This window comes from Nelusetta ayraudi, unplaced genomic scaffold (assembly GCF_046127955.1).
Source record: "Nelusetta ayraudi isolate G7.1 ecotype Tasmania unplaced genomic scaffold, CSIRO-AGI_Nayr_v1 ptg000084l, whole genome shotgun sequence".
Lineage (NCBI taxonomy): Eukaryota > Metazoa > Chordata > Actinopteri > Tetraodontiformes > Monacanthidae > Nelusetta > Nelusetta ayraudi.
In genome coordinates, this window is record NW_027466134.1 from 7,847,151 (window position 1) to 7,866,410 (window position 19,260).

Sequence of the window (19,260 nt, forward strand, 5' to 3'; positions counted from 1 at the left end):
CAGACAAAAACAATGTACAATAACTGGATGTTCCAGGCTCACTTCATTTCAGTGGTGTCACACTCAGTAAAATGAAGCCACGTTGCGCTGCGGCACACAGCGGGTGTGTCGTCGAGTACAAAACCAGAAAAGAACGGAGTCAATGGAAAAAAAAAAAAACACATTTACATTGATTTACATGAATTTAGTCCAGCAGTACAATCACACAAAGACACTCGCTTCAAAAACAATCCACATTCTAAACAAAACAAAAGAAGGTATTTCTCTTGAAACACCACAACAAAATTTTTGGATTGAGATTATTCTTCAATTTTCATCTGGAGCTAAATTGAGCATCATGGTTGTGGACGATGACAAATCATTTATTGTTTCTGGTATATTATTAACTCATACTTTTTTGCACCACAGCAAGTTCTTCCTAATGTTTTTTTTTTTTCAGTATTCATGTCAAACCTGGTAAGTCATTCATATTATCTGGAATACAACTACACTCTTGGTTAACCTATATTAGAAAGAAAACATAAAAAGAAACAATAACCAGGGGGCAGGATATTTGTCCATAGTTTTTTCTTCTTCTTTTTTTTCAATGCGCCAGCGTTCCTCCGACCCTGTTCTTTTCACAGACACCAACAGAATGAAGGCACAGATCAATGAGAAGAGCACAGTTGAGATTCGTCTATGTACACACAGCTCGCTGCGGGGTTTCGCGTCAACGTCTCTGGCCGGTTGGGTTGGGTTGGGTTGGGTTGGTCCTCGTCGCTGAGACGCCTCCATCTCAGCACGCATTGACCTGCAGGTGGCGCCAAAACCCGGCAAAAAGATGCACAACTCCGTTCAAGCGCAGTCTGGGCAACATCAGTCAGAACTTAAGTTAGTACAAAAAAAAAAAAAAAATGGCCAGGTCAAAAAATAATAATAATAATAAAGAAGGTGGGGGAGGGGAGGTTGGTTGGTTGGTTGGTGATACGGCCGCCGTCCAGCCAGCTGCTCGAATGCAACCAGTAAAAGTACCACGATCACTTTGTGCGCTGGATCTGGGGTGAGAACCTATTTCCGCCGGGCCGCCTCGCAGCGTCCCGTCCGAGGCCCCCCCCCCTTCCCTCCGCCCGGCCGCTCGGTCGCCCAGGGGGCCGACCGAGAGAGAGAGAGCAGGAGAGAGCGAGGCTGCCACTGATTGTATGCGGGGCCAATCTTCTTAGCACCAGGTTGTGGAGCCGCTCGCTCCCGCGCCTCACGCTCGCTCCTTGCGCTTCAGCTTGGACGACTTCTTGACGGCGCCGTTCTTGTTGAGCAGCTTCAGCACTTTGTCCTTGTGGTCCAGGACCTTCATCATGGTGTCCCTGGCCTCCGTCACCTGGTCCATCACCAGCTTGCAGCGCTGCATGTTGCCCTGAGGACAAAGGAAAAAAACAGCGTCAGGGTGGGGGGGGCAGCGCAGAGAAAATCAAATGTGCTGAATAATTTACACATTCTGCTCTTAAAACAAAACAAAAAAAACACATAAAACGTGAATAATAGACGAGGAAATTCCTTTCCTTCGACCGACTGGGTCACAGTTTTTGGTGCTTCACAGTAGAGACTTTTCAAAGCACAAATCCTCCACCTTGTTGGTCGTGAAATCAAAAGGATGTCACTGGTATTAAGCTTTGCTCTAGTTTAGTTCAGCCCCTGCTGGGCCATTGTGTGATGGAGATGGAGATTATTTTGGATGTTAGCAAAATATTTTGGATAAATGAATTGAAATAAACTGGCTTTTCTGAAGAATAAGAAAGGCCAATGACCAATTTAGAACACTCGCTTCACAAACAATCCACATTCTACACAAAAACAAAAAAAGGAATTTTTCTTTAAACACCCCCAACAACATTTTGGATGGAGATTATTCTTCATTTTTTTTTTCATCTGGAGCTAAATTGAGCATCGCGGTTGTGGACAGTGGTTGATCATTTATCGTAAGGCAGAGATTTTGAAAGAAGCTCTGCTTGCTACCTGGATGAGCTCGTTGATGCGGTGAAGGTCGTCGTCGGCTCCGGCTCTCTTCTTAGGAATCAGACCCTCCTGGAGGTTGGAGAGGCGGCTGTACACGTCGTGCTCCAGGCTCGACTGCAGGAGGGAAATACGGCAAAATCAATCAGAGCTCACTGAGACCAACGCACACTTGTGGCACGATAATCCATTGACTGCCAATATTTCTTTTCAAGGTGATGGGAACAAACTTAAAACTGACCACCAAAACAAGGAGACACCTCCTGTGACTTGTTGACTCATTTTATTTTCTGTGTTTTATTATTTTTTTTCTTCTTCTTTAAAGGTTCTTTCTTTCTTATCTTATTTTCAAATTTTTGCATATTCGAAATAAATTAAAAAGTAGAGAAAAGAAAAGTTGTGGGACTGACCAGCTGCCGCAGCTGTGCGGCACACAGGTGGATTTTCCACCCCTGCGCTCTGCAGGCCACTCCTCTCTGATTGGCCATGTCCTGCAGCGAGCCCTTCTTCTCCTCTGTGTGGGCGGAGACAAACCGTTCACTCTCTCTGAACTCGAAGCGACGACAATGAAATTCATTCTGAAATTCACCCTGCGACGAGGGTGGAGCAGCTCACCTTTGACCCTGATGTCGCTGTACCGCTGGAAGTGGTGGTAGGCGGCTTTCCAGGGGTTGCGGTAGTGGCGCAGGAGCGTGACGGGCGGGCGCGGCCTGACGGGGACGTAGCGCACTCCTTCCTCGTCTGCGGGACAGGCGTGAAGGAAGGAAGGAAGGAAGAGAGGGAGGGAGGGATGAAGGAAGGAAGAAGGGGGAGAAGTTAACGACGGAGGCGACGGCGAGGGCGGCCGGGGCGGCGGAGCGACACGCACCCACGTATTCCCTGGGCGGAGACTCGCGGCGCTCCGAGCGCACGCTGACGGGCCGGCCGGGCGCCTTCTCCTCGTCCGTGCTGTTGGTCTCCACCATCTCGCTCTCCTCCGTGGAGATGACGTGCTGCTGCTTGCGGGGCTTCTTCCTGGGGGAGGCGCCGGGGATGAGATCCCCCGGGGCCGGGGCGCCGAGGGCGGAGGCCTGAGCGGCGACGGCCTGGCCTGACGACAAGCCGGGGTTGGCGTCTGGAAGTGAACAAGGAGTGTCAATGCACAACGCTGAGCCGTTGCACCGCTTTGCAACTCCTCCTCCGATGATGATGATGAGACGGTCGACACGTTAAATGTTGCAGTGTGTTTTCTTCTTGTTTTGGTTATGTTGTTGCTATGGACAGAAATGAATCTTTTTTTTTCTGATTGATTCAAGTTCCTTGATGAATTTTAAATTCACTTTCCCAATGGTTTTCTAGCAATAGTCAGCTTTAAAAAAAAAAAAAAAGCATCATTTCTAGCAGGAAGCTAAATCCCAGGCTTCTCATTAGCAACATGCGGTTTTCTGGATATTTTATTAGATCTTATCTGGTTGGAGGTTGCTCCGCCAGGGTCTGAGAGTGACAAGCTCCTCACCCGGCTGCGACGTGTCCATGCTCTCCGCCTCCTGCTTGATCTTGACGTCGGGGCAGGCGGAGCTGGCGGCGCAGGCGGCCGTGCTGCTGGCCGCCGGCTGCGTGGGGGAGGCCACCGTGTTGGCCATGGAGGCCGGGACCGGGGGGGTGACCGCCATGGCGGCGGGGAGGGCCGAGAGCACGGTGGAGGGCTGGGAGGGGGGCACGGGCCCCGGCGTGGCCAGCATGGTGGGGATGGCCTGGGCCAGGTGCTGCGGGTTGGACGACACCTGCTGCTGCTGCTCGCCGCCCTGGGAGGGCAGCGCCTCCACCGCCGCCATGACGGGAGGGCCCACCGCCATGTGCAACTCAGCCTTGGGTTTCACACTGGAGGAGGAGGAAGAGGAGGAGTCAAGTTGCAATCTCAAACCTAAAGGCGGAGATGCGTAGAAGCTGTGCACGGAAGGGCTGTGCTCACCCTGCAGGTCGAGGAGACCCCGCCCCTCTCACCCCACTGTCCATCCTCCCACCACCAGGTTCACTGGGCTGAGCGGGGATCAGGTTCTTACGAACACAACTGGAGCACAAATTAAAAATAATAATAATAAAAACAATGAATTTTTTTCTTTGTTTACAACTAAAGACGTAGCGGTAAGAAGATTTCACATCACGATTACTGTGACCAAAATTATCACGATTATCATTATTATCAGGGTATTGTTGAAATGTATTCAATGTTAAAAAAAAAAATTTAAAAAGTACTTATACACACACTGAAATCATTTAACCAAGTTTTATTCTGAAAACACAATGAAAAGAACAAGAAAGGACTTTTTTTTTTAACACGGAACATTGTTTTCCGTTTGGAGTTAAGCATACAGCAACAGATTTCAACATAACACCGGCATCCGGAGCTACGACAAGTTTATACCTTTAGCAGCGGAACTTGATTTTAATGATCATGAAAATTTGAAACGGTAATACTAACCGCCAGACCTTTTTACCACGGTGTATCGTTTTACCGGTAGTCGTTACATCCATATTTGCAACAGAACAGTCCAGTCCAGAAAAATGGTGCTTTTTCTTTTTAATATACTTTAAATATTTAAATAGAAACGAGAAAAAGATGGAAGAGAGACAAATGTAGTTTTACTTCCTAAAAGTTTCAGAGGTCAGAGGTCAGGTGGACTCACCCTTCGTTAGCAGGCTTCTTGCGCAGGATGCTTGGTCTCGGGGAGGAGACCAGGGTGGGAGTTCCTCCCACTCCTCCCTGGGCGTGCGCCTGCACCATGGTGGCCACCGGCTGCGTGGTGCCGAATGTGCTGGTGATGGGGCTGGCGACAAAGCCCTCGGCCAAAACGACACCTGGGCCACAGGAAGGGGCACAGAGGGGCTTAGCAGCCAGCGGGCGGCTCAGTGGGAAAAACTCACCGACGCCGTTTGGTTGTGGAGTTACCGGGTTTTGCTTCAGCCTGGCCCTGCTGCTGCTGCTGAGTGACGATGGGCGCCGGCTGGATGCCCTGCGCCGGAGACGACGTGTGGAGCGACTGCACGCCGATGGGCGCCTGCTGGATGCCCTGAGCGGAGATGGACGCCGGCTGGATGCCCTGGGTGCTGATCTGCGCCGAGGGCAGCCCGATCCGGTCCACCGCCATCAGCTGCATGTGGTTCAGGTGGACGGTGGTGGCCACGCCCACTCCAGCCTGGGTGGGCAGTGCTGAACTGGGAGCTTGAGGGGTCACTGGTGAAGGGAGGGAGCGATAGACGGAGAGAGAGAGAGAAAAAAAAAGATTTTTGATTTTGAAAGATAGCATTTAATTGCCTCTCTTATTTACATTCCTCACACAACACACAGCTCAGAGAGAGAAGAGACAGAGAAAGAGAGAAAAAGAGAGAGAAGAGGAGAGAGAAGAGAGAGAAAGAGAAGAGAGAGAAAGAGAGAAGAGAGAGAGAGGGGGAGAGCGAGAGAAAGAAGAGAGAGGGAGAGAGAAGACAGAAGAGAGAGAGAGAGAGAGAAAAGGAGAAACTCAGTCTCATCCTGTTCACTTTCAACTGCTGTTCTTTTCCTCCTGAGACTGAGATGTGGTCGTGCTCACCAGGGTACTGACGGATGGTGGACACGGTGCTGCTGATGGGTGTGTAAGTGTGTGTCAGAGGGTATGAGGAGGAGTAGGAGGCCGGCAGGAAGTACTGGAACTGCACTGGTACAGAGGGCCTGCAAAGGAAACGAGACTCTTGTCATTGTCTTTAGTTCCCAACTGAACCTCTGAGGAGCAAAACTTCTAAAATGAAAATCAAGAGAAAAAAAAAAAAAACAACTCCAGCTGTTTCCTTGTTGCTATCTAACCCTGTTACAGCAAAACACATAAAGAAATAAAATCCATTTAAATGTGACAAAAACTCTAGACGTTGACAGAGCCAAACTAAACAAAAGCAACGACGCGTCAGCTTGAGGAGCCAGACAAGGATTTGCCACCGCCAGCGTGCGCTCACCTGTTGTCGCTCCGGGCCTCCATGGTGGCCGGGTTGGGGGACGAGCGGTGGCCGGGGATGGGGATGAGGTTGGCTCTCTCTCCGGGGTAGTCGGGCTGCACGCGTGAGGAGGAGTGGGTGATGGGCTGAGGGACCACTTTGGCTGCACGGGGGGGGGGAAAGTTTGGATTAGAAAAAAAAATCAGAAGAACAAGAATCAAATCTGACACGCAGCCAACAATGTCCCGCTGAGGAAACCGCACAGCAGCGTCAGATGCAGGACGGGACGCAGCAACGCTCACCGACGGGGATGGCAGAGGTGGTGACGGCTGTGGCGTGAGAGGAGTGTGACGCCATCGTCATGGTGACAATAGTGTTGCTGGTCATCTGAGAGTGTGCAGAACCTGGGCACAAAGACAACACAGGTTGAACAAAGCCGTGAGGAAATTCACTCTGCTTCGTCTGCGTGCGTGCGCGTTGCGAACGACGTGGTCACCTATTGTTGTCGTCGACGGCACGGTGTTGGTGGCAACAATGGGCGCCACGGTTGCCGCAGCCACCGGCGTGACGGGGCTGAAAATGGGCTTCTGTGGGAGGCGAATTGACGACAGGGAGAAACAAAATCTCAATTACACATTCGTTTCACTGAGCGGCTGTGAATTCTTGAGGCTCGACGCCACCGAGAGGCAGTCACCTGCGTCATGGTGTGAGGAGGCTGCGGCTTCTGAGCGCCGATGGCCGGGTGAGACGGCAGCGTGATGCGGGTGGCCGTGTCTCGGGACGCCTGGGAGCGCTGGATGCCGACGGTGGCCGAGGGCGAGTGGATGGTCAGGCCAGGACGACTGGAAGGAAAACGTTTACAGCATGGAGTCCGCGTCCGAGAGGTTTGACAAGTGCAAACAGTCGGGATGTCCCCGTCCCATCCAAATGATCGGATCGCATGACGGTTTAGCATATTTTTATTAGATCTGCGTTCAAACTTCCCGATCCAATCTTGAACTACAGGTACTACCCAGAAAACTAGAATATCCTGAAAAGGTTGTTGTATTTCTTCAGCTTAAAAGGTGTATGTGGCCCTGCGATGAACTGGCGACTTGTCCTGGGATAGGCTCCTGCAGACCCCCGTGACCCTGAGCTCGGGACTAAGCGGGAGATTTTGCGAGAATTACGGCTTGTGTGCTTGACATCATTCAATGAAAACACCTGCAAATCGCAATTGTACTTTGTCGAAATTTTTTAAATATCGCTTTTCTTTTGTGAAAAACTGGAATGGAAACGCAGCTTATTTCAGCCGTGTGGCGATTCTACGAGTTGGAAGACGAATGCAGACCCGCAGCAAAATGCAAAGTCTGTAGGCTAATGGTTTCACGTGGTGGCGGCCACAGAGCTTCCCATAACACAACTCATTTAATTCTGCATCTCAAGAAACAGGAAGCAGAATAGAAGGAATACAGCGCTGCTACCGAATGAACTGCTGGTTTGAAGCAGTGGACGCTGCTCGCTAGTTAAGCAGTAGTAGCAGTTAGTAGCTACCGAATTCAGCAGTGCACACATGACAGAGGATGTGCTTCAGGCAATCAGTCACATGCTGCAGGAGTGGAGGCTTGAGAAACAGCGAGTCCATGTAATATTTTGCAATAATGCGCATAACATGAAAAAGATGATGGATAACATCACCTTTTTCATGTTAAGCCTTGGTTGTGCGACCACACTCCAACTACACAAGGTCTACGATGTTTTTACTGAGCAAAAAGTAAAGTCATCAACAAGTTCTGATTGCACTTTGAAAATGATTGTACTTAATTTATAAGCACAATATTACATCATTACTTCTTATTTCATTTACATGTTTTACATAGTTTGCTCACCGTGTTTTTCAATTTGTAAAATAAACAGTACGGTGAGGAAAAGCAAAGCACGGATTGTTCACTTAAGCAAACAATCCAAGACATAAGTCTGAATCCAGTAGATTCAGTTTATTCAAGGTAAGAAAAAAGATTGGATCGGGGAAAAAAATCGGGATCGGCAATCACGCATCATAAAAAAAAATAATAATAAAAATCAGGATCAGAGCGGTACCAAAAAAAATGTGATCGGGACAACAATTGCTTAGACAACATGTTCAGGGTGAAAACTGTCTTTCACAAAGTCTGCTCAGCTGGATGCTGCTACAGTCTATGTTGCTTTCGAAAAACAGAAACAAAAAAACCCTTCTTACCCATGAGCCGCCTCTGCAGAGTGGGTCGCAGCGGGGTTGATCACCGGAGAATGGGTTCTTGTGGCCGAAATGGGAGCGACTACAGTCGGCAGCACGGCTGTAGATGTTGTAACAGCTGGGCGGGACTGTGGAGCGAGAGGTTGTTATAGACCTGCTCCATTTACATTCTCAACATTTTTGACATTTACGCAGCAGGCACCTGGATAGTCTGGTGGATGATGTGCTGCACGGTGGCCTGACCGGGCCCTGCGCCTGCTCCGGTGGCCGGCCGGAGGACGGTCTTAGCGCTGGACATCACCGCCGCTGCTGCAGCGCCTGCAAGACACAACAGAGACAGATTTAGCTGAGCTGCAGCCGTCCACCAGCTGGTCTGACATCAATCCTGCGTACATACCTCGAGGTAAATGGGAGGTGAAGGTCTGCGGAGGTACAGTGGGAGCTCCGATCTGCAGCGCAGGAGCGCTGCCCCTGATGATCTGAATGTTTGCTGGCATCAGGTGGTGCAAGTTGCTGGAGTGACCCTGAGACACAGGCAGAGCAGCGCAGGCAACTTTAGCAGTATGAGTAATTAGGGTTGTCACAAGAACCGATACTTCCAATACCGGGTCGATACCGACACAAAAGAAATACTGGATAGTGGCTTCAATACCAGGCTTCTACTCTGTCTCCCAGTCGCTCCCTCATGGTAATAAAGGTTTAACGTAATGTAACAATACGGTCTGCCTGCGTCATTGTACGTAAGGTGACACTATGAGAAACTGTCTGACAGTCCCTTACTTTACGCTATTTAAACTAAAGGTTTTGTTTCCTTAACAGTGTCAGTGTGATCCAGACCAGGAGAAGCAGGAGGAAAGTCACACATGAACGCAACCAAAACTCAGACGCTGTTATGGCTGAAGCTGGGATACTAGAGGTTTTAGTTAAGTGAGATCAGGCTCCACACCACTGTTGTTTTGTTATTTATTTCCATATTTATAAGAAGAACAATATTCTTTGAGGCCACTGCTGTTCTTTTTTGAATGCATAGTTACCCTTTGGCAGTTGGTATTGCAATTTAAATTCTGTGCAAAAAGATGTAGAAGCACTGTAATGTTTGAAACTGTTTCCAATTAAAAAGAACATGGGTTCTTTTTTTATTTTTTTAATCATGGTATCGAATTAGTATCAAGACTTGTGGAAATTCACGGGTATTGGTATCGACCACTGAAATTCTGGTGTTGTGACAACCCTAGCAGTAACAGTAGTAGGAGAGAGAGCGAGAGCGAGAGAGAAAAAAACGCCATGAACTGAGCGACTGTTCTGCAGCACTTACTTGCTGGCCACTGATTGTTGCCACGGGAATAGATGGAGTTGTAGTGTTGCTCTCAATGGTGACAGTGATGTGACCAGGGACTTTAGGGGGGATGGGGATGTGGCCCTGGTTGGAAGCTGGCGCTGGGGCAATGAGACGGCTCGGCATCGGAGACTTCAGGACAGCCTGCAGAAGAAAAAAAAATGTAATGTTGAACACATTTAGCTCTATTGTAGGGTTGGTTAAAGAAAACACTGCAGGAATAAATACATAAAACAAACTCCCGTCAAAGGAAGACAGAAAATGTCCAAACTTGTTGCATTCTGCACTAACCTCTGTTTAATTACCAACACATTGTTTTTGAGCCATTTGAACAACAGCAGAAGTCAAATAATCACCTTCATCTGTCCCTCGGTGAGGACAGCGGGCTGACCCTGCGCGAGGTGGACAGGGGGGGCGGCCACGGTCACCGGAGGGCCGGGCTGGATCGGGATGGCTTGGGGGGCGGCTTGTGGTTGCCCAAGCGCCTGCACCTGTGGGTAGGGTCTGACCACCATGGTCTCCTGCTTGTCATCTCTGAACGCCGCCGGTCCCCCTCCGCCTCCTCCGGCCGGCGGGTGATCCTGCTGGCCGTGTTCAGCATCGCGGCTGCCGTCGGTTTCTCCACCATCTGGATGGGGGGTGGAAACAAAAAGGCGAAGCGTTCACGGACGAACCCCGGTTTCCAATCGTGAAATCAAATATCCCGCAGTAAGACGTTTACCTTGTGCGCTGGACGGCTGATTGACAGGAACGAGGTTAGCAGCTGTGACGGTAGCGGGAGAGATCTGAGGTGTCCCTCCGCTGGAGGCGGGCATTCCGTGTCGGGAAAATTGCTGGGAGCTCATGTTAGCAACTTGTGACCTGAAACGTTATCAAGGGCCGTGCATTACTACCATCGTTCATTCATACACACGGTGCGGAGATCTTGCACGTCCTAAGTCAGGGGGGATGAACGCTTTCCGCATCTCAAACCTGCAACAACGGGCTGCGACAATAAAAGCCACACGTCCGAATTTAACCCTTAGCGAGCAATGCAGGGACACTAACAGGTTGTGTGGAGAGATTAATTTCGGCCATCGATTTAACGGAACCAAGAGCAATACAATCACATGGAGCAGATAAGATCCGTAAACATTATCCACTACAGGGAGGGGGGCGAAACCAAGAGTGAACCGGAGCGTTGACTTGATGGGGCAACAACATGACAAAACTGCTCGACAACTGTGTCGGTGATTCTTTAATATTGCGTAAATTAGCATACAACCGCAATTTCCCCGCTGCCTACGAGGAACCGGTGCATGCGGTATGTAATCGGTGTGATATTTTTACGGTCGAGCGCATTTTGAGAACTAAAACGCTGCCGTGTTGGCTAGCTACCGTGGCTAACTTAGCGGCAGGCTAACGCTAGTCCGGGTAAACCCTGATGCCGCCTGCTTTTGTAGGCTAAAATGCTCAACTTTCCAGCCGGCACAGCGACGTAAACTAAATGAGTGAAACACAGAAACACGCTTCGACGTGTGCAGAAATGTTTACCGTAAAGTGAAGTTACGAGGCAATGGTCGTTTGGTGGATTACAATTTTTTCCATCCGTCTTTTCTTTTTTTTTCCAATATCTGTAAACCGGAAGAACGCTCGGCGAAAAGCTACATCCCCCCGTTTCCATTCACCAATCAGAGAGGAGGTTTCCGGGTCTCCGACCAATCACAGCTTGGGCAAAGGTTTAACCAATGGCGCGAGACAAAGCAAAAGGGTCGGGAGGGGAAGGAAAAGGGGTGGACCCTCGTCGACCCGCAACAGCACAGTCACGTGATCAACGGAAACGGCCGAAAAAGGAAGCCGCGAACTGCCCGCCTGCTAGAAACCGTCGACGTAAACAAGTTAGACAAGGAAGGACGTTTCGACGTTTTGTTTCCAACTGAGAAGCAGTAGTATGTCCATTTTTTCAACGCGGTGTGTTTACATTCAGTTTCGTCTTTTTGACGAAGCAGCCAATGTTCAATGTATATGTATGTTCAATGGAATGCAAAACGTTGTGTATCGTCATACATGTGGTCCAGCCCTATGCTTCTAGAATAAAAAGGTTTGTTAAAGGGGCGCTGTTTTTGTTTGGTGTCTACACCCTGCTGAATTCCCTCCGTATGCCATGTGACCATCGCTTGTACGGATTCCCGCTTAGCAAAGCGATTGGCTCAATTGCTTTAGGAAAAAGAAAAAAAAAACTCAACCCGAGACCTCTGCAATACCGCCAGTTGAACACCGGGTGGCAGTAAGCCTTCCCCAAAAGGCAGCGTGTTTGTTGAAGAGTATTTGGGCCCTCTTGTGGCTAAAATGGACAAAGCATTTTAAAGAGTGGCTCGTCAACGTGACCTTTTCTCTTTTCCAAACTCACCTCACTTCCAGTTTAAAGCTGTAGCCGTTATTGTGTGATGTTTGAACTTCTGAGCAACTACTTTTCAAATTTCTTTTGTTTTAATAAAGCCTGCTCCTCCCTGCTTACTGTGAATAACCTTCCACATGAGTTTAAAACTGCAAAAACGAAGTGGTGTTTTAAAAAAAAAAAAGAGAGAGGAGCCAAGACCAGCCTTCTGCTGTTGTCACCATCCTGGAGAGGTATCTGTGCCCTTTGTGGCATCACAAAGGGTGGTCTTCCACAACTACAGTATGTTGTAACCACGGTTTAGTTTTATTTTTTTTTATGTTTATTTACGTTTTTTTTATTTGAAGTATGACGTAAGACGCAGCACACGTAACGCGTATGGAGCGGCGATAATGAGTGCAGCTGCAAGCGGTCAGGGCAATAGTCATCGCTCCAGCAGGTGCGTGTTTTGGTTGACACGGTCGGTGTGTGCGAGGACTCATTCGGAGCTCGGAGCACGGTAACTTTTATTAATTTTCCGTGAAATTCCAACTTCAGATGTTTTAGAACTCCAAGTGCAGCTACTTCTTTGTTGGGTTCTAGATTTTAACGTCCACTGTCGCATGTTCCCAGAAGCGAAGCGTTGCTTATTGTGAGCGCAACTCAAGACGATCTCCAGAAACTGCGACAATATATATAAATAGAATTTTTGCAGCGTGAACGTAACCAAAAAGAGTTTGGAATATTGTTCACTAAATCACTAAATCGATGATGATGATGATGATGATGATGATGACAAATTATGTGCACACAAACATTATTTTTTCTTGATCGGCCGATTATGTATATGTTGTACATAAAACAACTCTTCAAATGCATTCTGGTATCCGAGTTTCGTTCAGTCTGCATCTGATCGGTCTAAATATTCCCTCCTGTTAGTCTTCCTAGAACAATCCCTTTAAAAAACAAAAAAAATCTTCTGATTGCATTGTATATGCTACAATATGTTTAGCACTCACGTTCTAAAAAGAAAAATGGAACAGGGTGAGAAGAAGACAACTTTTGGAAGTTGAAAGACAGCATAGATGGAGCACACTGGCAAAGGGAATGTGGCTCAAATGGGACCGTTGAGACTGAAGGTAGTTAAGATGCTATCAAAACCCTCAGGACGTCATGACGCTGAATTTTTGTAGGGATTTTATCTCTGCATGATCAGTTTGTTCTCTTCTGCCAAATGGTCACAAAAAAATGATTAACTCCCAGTTAGTCAGCTGATGAATTATGGGTTTCCGCTGTGACCAAATAAAAGAGTTGTTTTAAAAAACAAACAAACAAAATACCCACAAAGCTCAGCAGACCATCGCAATATGAGTTATGGGACATTGTGCAACAAATTCAATACGAAGACACACACGCAAATAAACAGACTCCGTCCACTGCAAAGAGTTCTTTACTTGATTATCAAACAAGGAATGACTTGGTGGAAAGTCTTGCAGATTTTTATATTTATCTCGCTGTCAGGCCTTAGTTTCCAAGCATGTGACGCAGTGTGAAACCAGCCATGCTAAACTGTGATCATCTCCAAGACATGGTGGTGGTGTCAGTGTTCCCATAAGTCACAGTGCCAAACAAACACCAACGAATGAAAAAATGCGTTTTCCTCTTCAACAACAGTCCTACAAAGATCGCACAACCAGAAGAGCTTTTTGCAGTTTATTGCACATGTTCTCTGCAGACACAAGAGGTTTTAATATTATTGTTCAAAATACAAACACAAGTTATGAAGGTATAATCATATACAGGCAGGGTCACAGCCTTCGAAATCCGATCAGAAACACAGATTGTTTCCTTGTGCTCGTTATCTAACGACCTGCACAGAAGACATTTAGAATCATTACTGCTTTAAAAAAAAAAATTCATTAATTCAGGACGACAGAGGTGGAAATATTCAACATTTCAAAAGGTCAGAAAAAAAGCATTAGAAATATGAAAATTGTTTCTTTAAATGTAACAGACTGTAAGACTTCCCTACCAGGCCCATTTCTTTTAATGACCCCAGACTGTTTATGGGAACAAATTTTTTTTTTTTCTTCCAAAAAAAAGAAGATAATAATTTCAACATGCAATCAAAATGTGAGATAAATAAGAGTTCCATTGAGTATCTTGGGCTTCCAGACAGAGATGGAGGAGAACGCAAGGAGGAACCAGAGCTCGAGTCTTCAGACCAGAGTGAGGATAAAGGAGGCCAAGCCTGGTCAGAAGCTCCGTCGTCGTCTACCGCATTCCCGCCGCCAGCTTCTCCATGGCGGCCTTGCGCTCCTCGGCTTTCTGCTGCGAGCGGCGCAGGACGTTGCGCAGCTCCTGCAGGTGGTCCAGCGTGCCCACCAGCTCGCCCTTCACCGTCTTCATCTGGCTCTCCAGCATCTGCGTGTGATGGAGGGAGTTCCTCCTGATGCGCCGGCTTGAGCGCACCTTCTCCTCCAGGTCCTCCACTGCCGCGGAGCAGAGCACGGCCACACCAAACAGTGAGTGTTAGAGCAGTGTGTGTGTGTGTGTGTGTTTGTGTGTGTGTGTGATCTATACCTACCCATGTTGTCCTGGTAGCTCTGGCTGTCCGCCACTGCCGACTCCTTCTTCTTCTCCAGGAGGCCCCTGGTGTGCTCCAGCATCTTCTCCATCTTGACCAGCTCGCTCGCCTTGGTGTCGCTGTCCCGTCGCATTTTCAGCTTCTCCTGCTCCCTCTGGCTCAGCTCGCTGTTGTACCTGCTCATAGTGGTGGAAGGTTCTTGAAAGCGGTTCCACAGTCCGGGCGGCAGTAGCAGCACCTTGCAACCCTTGTACAGCCCAACCGGCCGCCCTCAACTGGGGGGAGATGGAGCCTCGGTGGTCGGAGCCTCGGCGGTCAGATCCTGGCGCCCAATGAGCTTCCTGCCTTTGAAATGAAACACCTCCTTGTTTGTTAGCGCGTGAACTGCTCGGTCGGACTGGCGTTCGGGACCTTTTTTTTTTTTTTTTATAGAGCACAGCCTCAGAACATAACGGTATCTGGAAACAGTCGCCTCTCAGTGTGCTGCATTACAACAGCAGAGTCATGAGGTCTGTTTCACACAGGGCCCTCGGGGGCCCAGGCGGGCTCATTTAGCTCACGGGTGACAAAGTTCTGATGGGGAGCAGATAAAACAGAGGCAGGCTGAAAAGAAGAGAGACTGGAGAGAAAAGATCCACCTCTGGGCCTTTCGACACACTGTCAGCAGAAGAAGAAAAAAAAATCCCAGATTCTATTTTTAGATTCTTATTTTGCATCCTGGAGGAAAAAATGTAGTGTTTCTAAAACAGTTTAAATCTGTCGTCAGCACAAAATGTAACTGCAAAAAAAAAATCCTAAACTAAAGATGTGTGTCTCTCTCTGGATATTTCATTCTGCAGCTCAAACGGATCACCACCACGCCACCGCCGCTGGTGGAAATGTGATAATTAAAGCCCTGCGAGACGCAGTGTGAACATCTTGTGCCTGATCCGGCCATGTGCTCGGAATTAGCAGCTGGTTGAACCTGACAGTGAGAGAGTTTCTACGCATCAGCTTTGGGGAAGAGCAAGGGATTAAAACGTGCACGTCATCACCTTCACGGTCACCTAAGGCGCTTTGATGGCCGTGGAGGTGATATAGTACGTGTTGTTATTCGTAGGCCAAAACACCAAACGCCATTCATATCAGCAGACTCACTATTTAATAACGCTGTTTTTTCTGTGAAGCGTCGGAGGGGAATAACACTGAAGCTTCACAACTTAAGTGTGTGGTGTCTGTGAACAGTGACGCAGAAAAGAGGCAGATTCAGCTGAGAGACTTTACTTTACTACTTCATATGAAACAGATAAATAAGCTTGACAGTCAGCAGCAACGTAGAGTCTTTGTCACACTGTCATTGAGTCCTTTTCACTGATTATGTTGTCTAGTTTACTTTTTTTGAGGGCGCTGCTCTCCCTGTATTGTGCATGTATATATTATGAAAATATGCATTGCACAGTGCCCTCTATCACTAACATCATACCTTCAGGTATTTTGCTGAAGAAGGAGGGGAAATGCTTAAATCAAAGCAAAACCTACTTGAAGAATGGACGGGAGGGTTTGCAGTGTTTGGATCTATTTCAGGAAAAATATCGTGGCTGCCCTCAGGACAAGTTTTGAAGAGAGCTGATCCATAAAAGGCCTCTGTATCAGCCTATAAATGAACCCATCCGATCAATAGAAGCCGCTGTGCTCCAGAACATCCTGTACATGCACATGACCAAAGACAGATACATAAATAAAACGCATATGTTGTTTTCTGGTAGTATCGCCTAACCCTTTCTTTATCCTGCTCTGAAGCTGACAGGTTGAGCGCCCTCATCTGGCCGGTGACTGAAATCTTTCTAAAGCGTCTCATATTTCACATTTGTAACTGTTCGATCACGTTAATCATTACTTTTTTTTCTTTTTTCTGATAAGAACATTAAGCTCAATTTTCTACTGCTACAATTTGACGCTCAGTCGTTGCCTTGTAATGCCGGACACCACCATGAGGGGGCAGGCAATATAAATATAAATTATAAATAGAATTGAATTCTTTTTTTTTTTTAATGTTCAGTTCCACAGCTGGCTCTCTGGCTCGCTGCTCGCCGGCCGGCACGTCCATCATCTGTTACCGTGGCAACTTATTGAGCGGATGTCAGTGGAACAAGGCAGGTGTGCGTTTTAAAGAGCAGGTCGGGTATCAGTGGCGCTGATGAAGTTCCTGCGTGGAAGACTGAATCCCTAGCTAATGAAGCTTAAGAGTCATCATCAGCGCTTAATTATCCTGGACACGAGCCGAAGGCCGCCCCGCTCTCGCTGTTTTCCCACTCTCTCACTCTCTCGCCCATGTTCTCCCTGCACCCCGGCGGTGCCGTCGCCTCCGCTTCGTCAAGGTTGCCACATTGTTTGTTCTGAAATGGAAACAGAATGTTTTTCTGCCCACGCAGGGCTGCCTGGAGGTAATCACCGTTACATAATCAGGACTAAGACCTTGTCAGCATCCACTTCTTCTTCCTCTTCTTCCTCTTCTTCCTCTTCTTCTTCTTCTTCTTCCGTCTCCTCGGCCCCTGCAGCTCTGCCGTGCTAAGGCTAAGGCCTTCATGGCCTTCTGGCAACACGATTATCGAGGCTCAAATCTTTTTTCTTCGTCCTCCATGTACTTACATCTGTCGCGCAAGATACAGGTTGCGTTATCACACTCGGCCGAGCCGACGGCTGAAAGTAAGAGCGATGTCTGACATGATTGATGATGATGCTCCCGTCCTAATGTGCTCCACCACTGAGTGCCCATTACGCTGTTTACTGTTGGATCCCCCCCGAGACGCCGACTTACAGCCCCATGTGTCTTCAATCCTCTGATGTCAGCGGTAGGTCTCATCCAATCACGTGAAGAAGGAGAGAAACACTTTCAGATGGTGTATTGCTGGATGGGTTTGTGGAGTTTCACTTTTATGAGACCTCAAATATGTGAGCATACAAAGAGCAGGATGACCTGGGACACCATGGGTATGTGGATTTAACATTTGGAGTGGGGAGATCCAATCAGAAAAGCCAACAGCTTGGCGTCGCTTGGACAAACGTGATGTTAATGATGATAATCTTTTTTTCATGACTCACTGAACTGAGCAGCCAAAAGCTTCTGATCGGTGGGAGGGCTGATACAGGAAGTGTCACTGCCCAGTGTGATACAAAGATGTCGCATGCAATATCATTTCACCATTCGGTGTCATAGTTTCCCGATGCCAGTAAAAAAAAAATAAAAAAAACTGGCTCCCTGCTGGTTCTCAACACCCGCACAGTGCAGCAGCACTGAACCTCTACAGACATAAACAACTGGACCATTGGTGGACAATGTCAAGCAATGAAGTCAGTGCACAATATAGCAGCCAGTGGACATTTTCTGCATTTCTTTGACTTGATTGCACACACAATTACATAAATGTGCAGTTACTGAGCAACCAGCAGGAAAACAACAAATAGATGGCGCTGTGATGTCAAATTTTCATGATGCTGCAGTTGCTGTACAAAAAAATAATCCTGGTGTCCTGATAAACTGAATATTGCACGCTCATCAGAAGCCTGCTCTCAAGCAGCAGATATCATAGCATCTACGCTAATCTCACTTGCAAGCAGTTTAGCTTGCAATCTCCATATCGTCCTCTGTGGTTTTTAGGCTAATCTCCAATCGTCAGCTTCCAATTTTAGTCACGAAAAAGGAACATTAGTTATGCAATGCTAAAGATGGTCAAAAATGCTTTCAACCCAATTCTGTTCGTTGCTCCAGCTTCACTGGAGACGAGAGCTGTTCAGCTGCTGTACGGAAGGATAAGTGGGAGTTTGCCTGATATAATAGCACGACAATCTGCCTGGAATATTACTGGGCAGAGACTAACTGTGCTGAAAATGTGGCTGGCGAGATGAAGTGCGGCAAACAGTGTTGCAGCTTGAGTCACACAACTGGAACAAGCTGATCCAGGGGTGAACAGAGGGCAGATACACGTGTGAGAACATCAGCGACTCAACACTGAGAAACCCACTGCAGGCCGTGGGTGGAATTTTCAGTTGCAATGTGCAAGATTTAAGCACTGCAGTCATGGAATCCAGCTCCCCTGTGAGCTTGACGTCATGCAGCTCCTCTGAATTAAAACGCTGCCGTTAATGTAGGTCAGTTAAATAAGTCAAATCAAAGCGCGCTGATACTTGACTAAGCTTTGGATCCGACAGGTTCTTCTCTTCTCCCCGCCAGACTGGAGCATAAATGCCTCAGAACGCCTGCAGAGACCCCAGTGAGACGGTCGGCGCCAAATTACGTCTTTGTTTGTTCAAAATTTTTCTTCCTCTCCCCGACCAGCAAAGCGTCACAAATCTCCCCCCAGGGCAGTTTCCCCGACTTTCCCACGGAGGTAAAGTGAAGGTCACGGCAGAGCCAAATGTCAGTGTTGCCTCCTGCCTCAGTGAGCTGGTGCGTCTGAGGTTCGCTGCAACAAGCTCACTCTCCGGTCATCTAACTGACAAACTACAGGTCCTACAAACAGGATCAACTACTCTGCATATTTAGATTCTAACCATCTCAGCCATCCAACCATGACTCCATGGACGGCGGCTTCCCTCAGAGGAGGTGCAACAGAAAAACTCTCATGAGAAGAAAAAGCTTTTTAATCTTCGTCCATCAGTTTCCTCGCTTCGACAGCCATGCAAACCTACAATAGAGGGCCTTAATGGTTTCCAGTCATCTGAACTGGAACCCCCCCCCCCCCCCCCTGCACAACAATGCAACAAAATACTAATTTATTAATAAGAAGGAGGTCTAAAGTGATCGCAAAAGCAGATGTCCAGTCATTTGAGTCTCACTGACTAGAACAGGAATGAGC

At 47.9% G+C, this 19,260-nt stretch overlaps 2 protein-coding genes across 2 annotated transcripts; both read right to left on the reverse strand.

Moving 5' to 3' along the window:
• Positions 1-439: 439 nt before the first annotated feature.
• Positions 440-11,137, reverse strand: sap130a (Sin3A-associated protein a). The gene is made up of 21 exons (XM_076045157.1): positions 11,016-11,137; positions 10,204-10,343; positions 9,839-10,110; positions 9,462-9,626; positions 8,544-8,670; positions 8,349-8,464; positions 8,150-8,274; positions 6,626-6,773; positions 6,428-6,518; positions 6,234-6,335; positions 5,953-6,094; positions 5,556-5,674; positions 4,916-5,200; positions 4,653-4,824; positions 3,938-4,036; positions 3,482-3,846; positions 2,855-3,100; positions 2,602-2,727; positions 2,397-2,500; positions 1,990-2,103; positions 440-1,390 (listed from the first exon to the last, which is right to left on the reverse strand). The coding sequence occupies exons 2-21, from the start codon at positions 10,325-10,327 to the stop codon at positions 1,232-1,234; spliced, it is 3,201 nt and encodes a 1,066-aa protein (XP_075901272.1). The 5' UTR covers positions 10,328-10,343; positions 11,016-11,137; the 3' UTR covers positions 440-1,231.
• Positions 11,138-13,272: 2,135 nt separating this feature from the next.
• On the reverse strand, positions 13,273-15,189 carry LOC142900705 (uncharacterized). Its single transcript, XM_076045155.1, has 2 exons — positions 14,426-15,189; positions 13,273-14,330 (listed from the first exon to the last, which is right to left on the reverse strand). The coding sequence occupies exons 1-2, from the start codon at positions 14,607-14,609 to the stop codon at positions 14,113-14,115; spliced, it is 402 nt and encodes a 133-aa protein (XP_075901270.1). The 5' UTR covers positions 14,610-15,189; the 3' UTR covers positions 13,273-14,112.
• Between the last annotated feature and the right edge of the window lie 4,071 nt (positions 15,190-19,260).

Excerpts from the sequence above, each read along its gene's own strand:
- sap130a (XM_076045157.1), bottom strand. The coding sequence starts at position 10,327 with ATGAGCTCCCAGCAATTTTCCCGACACGGAATGCCCGCCTCCAGCGGA. Across the intron at positions 8,465-8,543 it reads CACCTCCCATTTACCTCGAG|GCGCTGCAGCAGCGGCGGTG; the intron begins GTATGTACGCAG and ends TGTGTCTTGCAG. Across the intron at positions 6,336-6,427 it reads GCCGTCGACGACAACAATAG|GTTCTGCACACTCTCAGATG; the intron begins GTGACCACGTCG and ends CTTTGTGCCCAG.
- LOC142900705 (XM_076045155.1), bottom strand. The coding sequence starts at position 14,609 with ATGAGCAGGTACAACAGCGAGCTGAGCCAGAGGGAGCAGGAGAAGCTG. Across the intron at positions 14,331-14,425 it reads GAGCTACCAGGACAACATGG|TGGAGGACCTGGAGGAGAAG; the intron begins GTAGGTATAGAT and ends GCTCCGCGGCAG.